Below are 8,567 nucleotides of genomic sequence, written 5' to 3' on the forward strand. Positions count from 1 at the left end.
TAATGGCATTCCCCCAACCCACAATGTTTTTTAGTAGACCTGTTAAGAGCCTTGAAATATATGAAATATTAACAGCTTTTTTTCCTTTTTCTTCTGTCTTTTAATTCAGCTCCATCTCTGATATTTTCTGTTGAAGACATGGCAGCAGCTACTCTAGTAAGTAACTCTTCACTTACAAAATAATGACTTCATGGACTCAAATACAATTATTTGTGCACAATTCATTATAACAGGTTATTTCCTAATATTTCTATAAATTCTTCTTCATAATGTAAGTAATGTAAAATATCCCCCGGATATATTTGACTGATGCTACTATTCAAAAGTTTGTGGTCAGAAGGTTTTTTGTTTTGTTTTAAATTTATAAAAAATTACAATGAAACCATTCATAATCAGCACAATGGTTTTCAATACTGATGATTATATAATATGTTTCTTGAGCAGCAAATCAGCATATTAGAATGATTTCTGAAGGATCATTTGACACTGAAGACTGGAGTAATGATGCTGAAAATTGAGCTTTGCTATTAGAAGGATTTTTTTACTGTATTTTTTTGACAAATAAATGCCTTGATGAACACAAGACTTCTTTCAAAAACATAAAAATCATACTAACCCTACAATGAAAATTAGCCAATGATTTACTCACCATCAAGTCATCCGAGGTGTATACAGGTCCTTCTCAAAAAATTAGCCTATGTGATAAAAGTTAATTATTTTCCATAATGTAATGATAAAAATTAAACTTTCATATTTTAGATTCATTGCACACCAACTGAAATATTTCAGGTCTTTTATTGTTTTAATACTGATGATTTTGGCATACAGCCCATGAAAACCCAAAATTCCTATCTAAAAAAATTAGAATATTTCATCCGACCAATAAAAGAAAAGTGTTTTTAATACAAAAATGTCAGCCTTCAAATAATTATGTTCAGTTATGCACTCAATATTGGTCGGGAATCCTTTTGCAGAAATGACTGCTTCAATGCGGCGTGGCATGGAGGCGATCAGCCTGTGGCACTGCTGAGGTGTTCTGGAGGCCCAGGATGCTTCGATAGCGGCCTTAAGCTCATCCAGAGTGTTGGGTCTTGCGTCTCTCAACTTTCTCTTCACAATATCCGACAGATTCTCTATGGGGTTCAGGTCAGGAGAGTTGGCAGGCCAATTAAGCACAGTAATACCATGGTCAGTAAACCATTTACCAGTGGTTTTGGCACTGTGAGCAGGTGCCAGGTCGTGCTGAAAAACGAAATCTTCATCTCCATAAAGCTTTTCAGCAGATGGAAGCATGAAGTGCTCCAAAATCTCCTGATAGCTTGCTGCATTGACCCTGCCCTTGATAAAACACAGTGGACCAACACCAGCAGCTGACATGGCACCCCAGACCATCACTGACTGTGGGTACTTGACACTGGACTTCAGGCATTTTGGCATTTCCTTCTCCCCAGTCTTCCTCCAGACTCTGGCACCTTGATTTCCGAATGACATGCAAAATTTAAGCAACAGTCCAGTGCTGCTTCTCTGTAGCCCAGGTCAGGCGCTTCTGCCGCTGTTTCTGGTTCAAAAGTGGCATGACCTGGGGAATGCGGCACCTGTAGCCCATTTCCTGCACACGCCTGTGCACGGTGGCTCTGGATGTTCATACTCCAGACTCAGTCCACTGCTTCCGCAGGTCCCCCAATGTCTGGAATTGGTCCTTCTCCACAATCTTCCTCAGGGTCTGGTCACCTCTTCTCGTCGTGCAGCGTTTTTTGCCACACTTTTTCCTTCCCACAGACTTCCCACTGAGGTGCCTTGATACAGCACTCTGGGAACAGCCTATTCGTTCAGAAATTTCTTTCTGTGTCTGACCCTCTCGCTTGAGCGTGTCAATGATGGCCTTCTGGACAGTGTCGGGTCGGCAGTCTTACCCATGATTGCGGTTTTGAGTAATGAACCAGGCTGGGAGTTTTTAAAAGCCTCAGGAATCTTTTGCAGGTGTTTAGAGTTAATTAGTTGATTCAGATGATTAGGTTAATAGCTCGTTTAGAGACCTTTTCATGATATGCTATTTTTTTGAGATAGGAATTTGGGGTTTTCATGAGCTGGATGCCAAAATCATCAGTATTAAAACAATAAAAGACCTGAAATATTTCAGTTGGTGTGCAATGAATCTTAAATATATGAAAGTTTATTTTTTATCATTACATTATGGAAAATAATGAACTTTTATCACCTATGCTAATTTTTTGAGAAGGACCTGTATGACATTTTTTAATTAATGAATGAAGTTCAGATGAATACAGTCGGAGTTATTAAAAAAGTCCTGGCTCTTCCAAACTCTCCAAACTATAATGGCAGTGACTGTTGGGTCATTTTTGAAGTCAATAAAAGTGCATCTATCCATTTTATAACTGCTCTATTTTATTTGTCTAAAAGAAGAATATAAACCTAGGATGAGTGAGTAAATCATGGACTAATTTTAAAAAAAAATTTAAATTGCGAACTAACCCTTTAATGAAGAATATCATGTCTCATTTTCTTGTTGAATATTCTGCTCTGACTTTAGTCTCAGACACTTAATTTCAGTAAAGCAGTGCTGATTTTCCCATGCTTAGTTTTTGCTACTTTCAGCAATAAACATGCGGTCTGTTCTTTGACTGGATGTTGTGCCACAAAAATCCCTGCATTCACTGTCATCTAATGAAGACCTAGACTCTAGCTAGTTGTTGTTGGCTTGGTTTGTATCTCTGTAGTTCCAACACATCTGGACTGTGTAAGGCCTTCTTTCAGCAAGAGATTGCTCTTCTTTGATTGAGTAGTGCCCCCCCCACTAAGAGCCACTCACTGGGGGATAAGAGATTTGGGCAGTAGCTGCTCTCTTTCTAGTTCAGTTCTGTCTAGAGACAGCACACACCCACCTATTACCCAAAAGCCCACCATGAGGATCCACCTCAGGACTTTTTATAAATGTGCTATGGAAAATTGAATTTGTAACACATTGGGATAGTGTTATGTCAGACATGACATTAAGGTTAGCTGGCCTACCACCAGGACATCTGTTTTCTTGACCAGATAAAAAAGTATCTGTTGCGTTTCACTGTTTACAGAAATTCCTCAGGCTCTAAATATTGAAGTCGGTGCTCTTGGATTTAAAGAATCAATATCAGTATTAATCCATGTAGATGTCATGTGATGGAATGTCAATAAATCATAGTTTGTTCTTAAATCCAGTTTTCTTATGACTAACATTTACAAAGGATTAGCAGACCTTTGTGCTGGCACTCAACCAACATCTGACCTCATTCATTTGTTATTTGCGGGAGATGCTCTCAGAACTTTGTGAGTGAAATGGAGCATATTTAGCAGACATACTTTCTCATTAGAATCTATTTATACATGATAGTAAAGTCAAGGTTTAATTTCCGCGCATATAAGAGAAGTTTTGTCCAGAACTGACCGGATGGTGATATTGCACTGTTTTTATGTCTTTTGTATGTTCCTGGATGGTGGAGATCTCTGATATTTTGTAGTGCAGCTCATCAACATATGTTTCAGAAAAGGCTTGTTTACAGGGAAAGAATCCCTAATCCAACCAACAATTGCTTGCTTGTAATAACCCAACCACATTTAGCCGCTTAAAATGCTTGACATAAGCAATTCAAATAAGGTTAATCATACTACAGATTGATGTATAAAATATTTAGTTAAAGGGATTGTTATTATATATTAGTATATGTATATATATATATATATATATATATATATATATATATATATATATATATATATATATATATATATATATATATATATATATATATATATATATATATATATACATACATACATACTGTGGATTATTGAGTCAAAAATAATAAAGTCAAGTCAACTTTATTTATTTAGCGCTTTTACAATGAAAATTGTTTCAAAGCAGCGTGTTCACAGTGTTAAACAGAAAAATGTAGCAACAAAATTTGATTCAGCTGTACAGTCGCTCTGGAGAAAACGGCAATGTTATCAGCTCATTTTAGTTGATCAATGTTAGTTTTAACATGTGCACGGGCTCGGGTGGGTCAGGCTTGATTTTTTTTTTAGCCCGATCTTAGCTTTAATCTAAGGTAGGCCAGGCTAAATCCCAATTTACATGAATCTACTAAGTAAAATACTTGAATTGCATATGAGAACCACCCAAACCAATACCAAACATGCAACTCGACTATCCTCTGTCATAATTTATAAGCTTTAACCTGTAGCATATTGTTATAATAAGGGCCTAATTTTCTTCAATCAGAATTTAAGGATCTAGCTTAAACTTTAAAACTAAGATGAAAGATTTGCGCATTAAATTCTCAGCTGTTTTAGTTTTCTCTCAGAATGAAATTTTATCTCATATCTGTTTCTTACAGCCTGTTCCCAAACACAAGAATGTTGAAAGATGTTAAGTTTCCAAAATAGATTGTCCTTTTAACGCCCTCGTCATTGTTTATGAAACGCAACAAATCCCCCTACTCAATCTCTGTTTGGTTAAACCTTCATCAAGACATACGGCTGCCTTTGTGTCCCAGGCGATGTCATTCATTCTCCTTTTGAACTGGCTGCTTTGGGAGACGTAAGCAAGCGCTCAGTGTCACTCACTGCTTCTCGAGCATTTTGTGTGATTCATGAAACAGGAGACTGAAAGGACTGATTTGTTTGTGTTTTTCTCATTAAGCATATGGATCAAATATTTCTTCTAAATAAAATATTTCTTCTATGGCTCTCAGAAGGCTTATCTGCAGGCCCAGCTCCTGCTTAATTGATATACCATAAATCTTTTTGCAGGGACATAAAGAAGGGATGAAGCTGGTTTATTTGAGTAGCATCAAATCCCGCACATTTTGCTCTCGGCATCCAACCGAGTCAATTTCCATATCTCAGGGGGTCTTCAACCTTTTTGTTTGGGACCTTTTTGCTCCCATCCCATGGGAAGAGAGATTGGAGCAGAAACCTGTATCATATTAAATTAAACGGTTATTAAAATATCACAGTTTTTACTGTAAAAATCTTACTGAGCCCAACCATTTAAACAGTAGTGTATTTAAAATTGTATTATACATTTGACTTCTTAATCTAAGCTTTGGTCAAAATTAACCTAATATTGTGTTTTAATATTTCCTTTCCAGACATAATTTAGTTCTCCTGGAGTGTTTGCATGGACTGTTGGAGACCCCTGTCATAACTAGAATTACATTTTCTTTAAAGTTAGTTTAATCTAGGACAAGTGCCACAGTTTTTGTCATTTTGACTTTTGAGTGAAACATTTCAGGCAGCCTCTTCATCTGATATTGTCTCCCTATGGACAGCTATGGAGTGTTTAAAGAGCTGTCTCTTTCACATTCACTCCCTTTTTTATAAACTTGTATAAAAAACTTGTTCAACATGCAACCTTGAACCATCACTTTTTGCCATTGTACTCTTTGTTGACGCATACTATGTTCCCGATTATTTATGTGCATCATATGCACTGTTTCTGCCCCATACTGAGTAACACTTCCCAGAAAAAGCCATTGGGGATGTTCACGTTTATGCATTGTCCAAACTTGCAGTACCCTTTTGACAGTGAAGGTCCTTGACGCGCATTGGCTTGTGTTCAAGCTATGAAGCCATCTGAAAGCTCCTCCATTTCAGACGAGGCGAATCAATTAGTTCCGTTTGTTAAGATCTGATCTGGAAGATATTAGGATCATTGGATGTTTGGATAAGTCGTTTCCAATGTCATTCATTAATCCAGAATCATAAACCAGAACCTGCAAAGAACCTATTGCATTTTTCTCATTCTTTGCTGGTTTGTTAAGCTTATCCCAAAGGCTGCCTTTTGGCATCTATAGCTTGAGTATATTAAAAAGCATTGCTTTAACCCTCTTAGTTCCTTAAAAAATCACTTGGTCGTGAAACGTTTGATGCATCTGTCATTGAACACTGGATCTCTTTACCTGTTTGAATGGAGTCAGTAGTCATCATCATCTTTGCAACTATTCCAATTTATCATTCAGATTTTGTATTTGAGTACATTGAGTATTAGAAGAACTGGATAGGAAAGGGCTGCATTCGGGTTAATATTCAGGGGGCTTCCCACACTTTACAACGTTTTTAATCTGTTATGCAGGGTTCATTCATTATCGTTTAAGTCCGGTCACCTGTTATTTTAAGGCCAATGACACCTTGAGGTCATAATTTGTTTTTTATATATAATTTACGTGCTGGTTAAATGAAAATAACTGCTATATAGCCATTATAAATATATTTATAACAGCCATTAAAATAATTTACATACAGGTTAATATACATGTGCTTTTAATTTTATGTAATCTTTTTGTGTTGACACATTTAGCTGAACTTGAGCTTAACTTTGCTTGTGGTTGAAAATAATATTTAGTTAGTTCAAATAAAAAAAGTATGGCCCTCTGTAGTATTGCAGACCCCCTATTTTTGTAATTTCGCGATAGCATATGTGGCACATTGTTTGCGTTTCTCTTTGAAATAGCTTCGGCATTAAATCATTTCCGGCTAAAGGAGGAGATTCTGTTCGGGGGGCGGTGGGATGGGGGGGAATAAAGAAAAAAGAAAAAATTCTTTAAATTTTTTTAAAGAATTTATTATGTAAGAAAACCTGGTCTTGTGGAAAGAAATAGAATATTATGCAGACAAGAGATGATCTTAACCAGAATGGACAAAGAGAAATTGGCTTAGAAACTTCCTTTCCAGTAAATGAGACACTGTACATACTGACTTGAAAGTGAATGCAGACGAGTCCTTGTAAATGATAAAAGCATGTCCTTGAGAAGCAGTGGAATTACCAGTCCTAAGAAAAAGTGGTCACACTGAAATTGGGCTTCATCTGATTTTGTTTGTGAAAAGGCATTTGTCTGCAATCTCAGAATGAGCTTTCTGACTATTAGGCTTATGGCAACTGCAGTGATGTGAACTAGAACATTCTTGGAGCTAAGTTTTTATTTATTTATTTATTTATTTATTTATTTTTTAATTTGGTAACAGGAATGAGCTTTACCAAATGCGGTCAACATTACGGTTTGTGAAAAAATAGAAAATTTAATAATATTAACTTGCCTTCCAGCCATGCTGTAGCGTCCAAGTAATGTTACTTCATGAGTATCATAATTTTATGAAATGATATGCTGTTTTTTTCCCATTGCTAACAGGATTGTGTGCAAAGTCTATTATATTCCTAATTTCTTTAGACATTTTATTGAACTGCTAACAGCTGACTCATAATCTTAATTTCCTTAGCATAATCATGATTTTTCTCAATTTCAGCACCCTATGCAAAAAGCAGTCAAGCAGATAGAGCAAATGGAGAGACAGAAGTCTCGTCTTGGCTGAATTATTTTTTTTTTTTAATTGCAAAAAAGTTGTGCTGTGGGTGTATTGCGGGGGGGCATTAAACACAAATTGAAGACAAACTGGCTAAATTAGCAAGGGGCTCAGTGAATGATTGTCTTTGTGTGAGCTTTAGAGAGGAAACGGCTTCAGTTGCAGGTTCTATTGCAATTTTATTTCCTCATTTCTCTCTCCAGGCTCAACCATCTCTGTGGACACCATGCTGCTGCTCTAATGCCTTTAGTTATTTTATCATCATTAGCCTTTGACCTGTAGTTTTCATACAACTGATCGTAGAGGAAATCTTTTACAGTCTACAATAATGATTATGCAGTAACGTCTTTTCAGTGGAGAGATCTGTACCTCAGCTGTTTTGTTACACTTTTTATCTCTGCTCAATGTAACCTGTGCTTTGCTATAGTTCCAAACGGACCCATTTCAAACATGTGAATTTCTCTCTCTAGACTCGGTGAGCAAGTGTCTCCTCTTCAGACGTCCATTCCCATAGAGATCATGTTTGAAGACGCAGAGAAGAAACATCCCTAGTTTATTATGTAACAAAGAGTAATCGTTTATTTTAGCTGAATGTGTGATCCAAATATCAAAACTGAATGAATTCCATTGCAAACATGTACAATAATTTTCATATCATGTATATCATTTCTTCATATTCCAATAAAACAAACAACAAAAATGACTTGTGTAATATGTTGTATGTTCCTCATTTCATACGAAATTATATAAAAGTCATTACATAATAAAAATTCAAGGATGTCTGGAGAAATACCTTAAGAAATCTATCTGTTAGAATTCCTATTCATCTCAACTGCAGTTACTCAACTGATGCAGAACTCACCAGGAGCATGCCGTTTGAAATCTGCCATCTTTTCTTCCGAGTGAATAATTACTTTTAAACCAGAGGAAAAGGATGTCTTGAGCAACAGTCCTTTGGTGGAGAAGTCTAATTTCTCTCTTTTCTGTTTTTTCCTTTTAAAGAAAACTTGCTTGTGTCCGCCACTGAATAAAACATTTTAAAAGATAATTGCGATCCTTTATATCTCAATGCTGACTTTATATTCTTTCTTCTTTTCTCAGAATTGTGAGATACAAAATTATAAAGTCCAATTCTAAAGGTAAAAAGACAGTTAATCTCACAGTTCAGAATTTATAACTCGCGCAATTCTGACTTTATAACTCGCAATTGC

General features: G+C 36.2%; 1 protein-coding gene across 1 annotated transcript in view; it reads left to right on the forward strand.

The window, feature by feature from the left end:
• Positions 1 to 7,861, forward strand: part of rad18 (RAD18 E3 ubiquitin protein ligase) — a 42,401-nt gene extending 34,540 nt beyond the window's left edge. The window contains exons 12-13 of the mRNA XM_067458496.1: positions 110 to 156; positions 7,827 to 7,861. Coding sequence (XP_067314597.1) covers positions 110 to 134 — 25 coding nt within the window. The 3' untranslated portion in view covers positions 135 to 156; positions 7,827 to 7,861. The remainder of the gene's footprint in view (positions 1 to 109; positions 157 to 7,826) is intronic.
• The last annotated feature ends 706 nt before the right edge of the window (positions 7,862 to 8,567 follow it).

This window comes from Pseudorasbora parva, chromosome 12 (genome assembly GCF_024679245.1).
Source record: "Pseudorasbora parva isolate DD20220531a chromosome 12, ASM2467924v1, whole genome shotgun sequence".
NCBI classification, from domain to species: domain Eukaryota; kingdom Metazoa; phylum Chordata; class Actinopteri; order Cypriniformes; family Gobionidae; genus Pseudorasbora; species Pseudorasbora parva.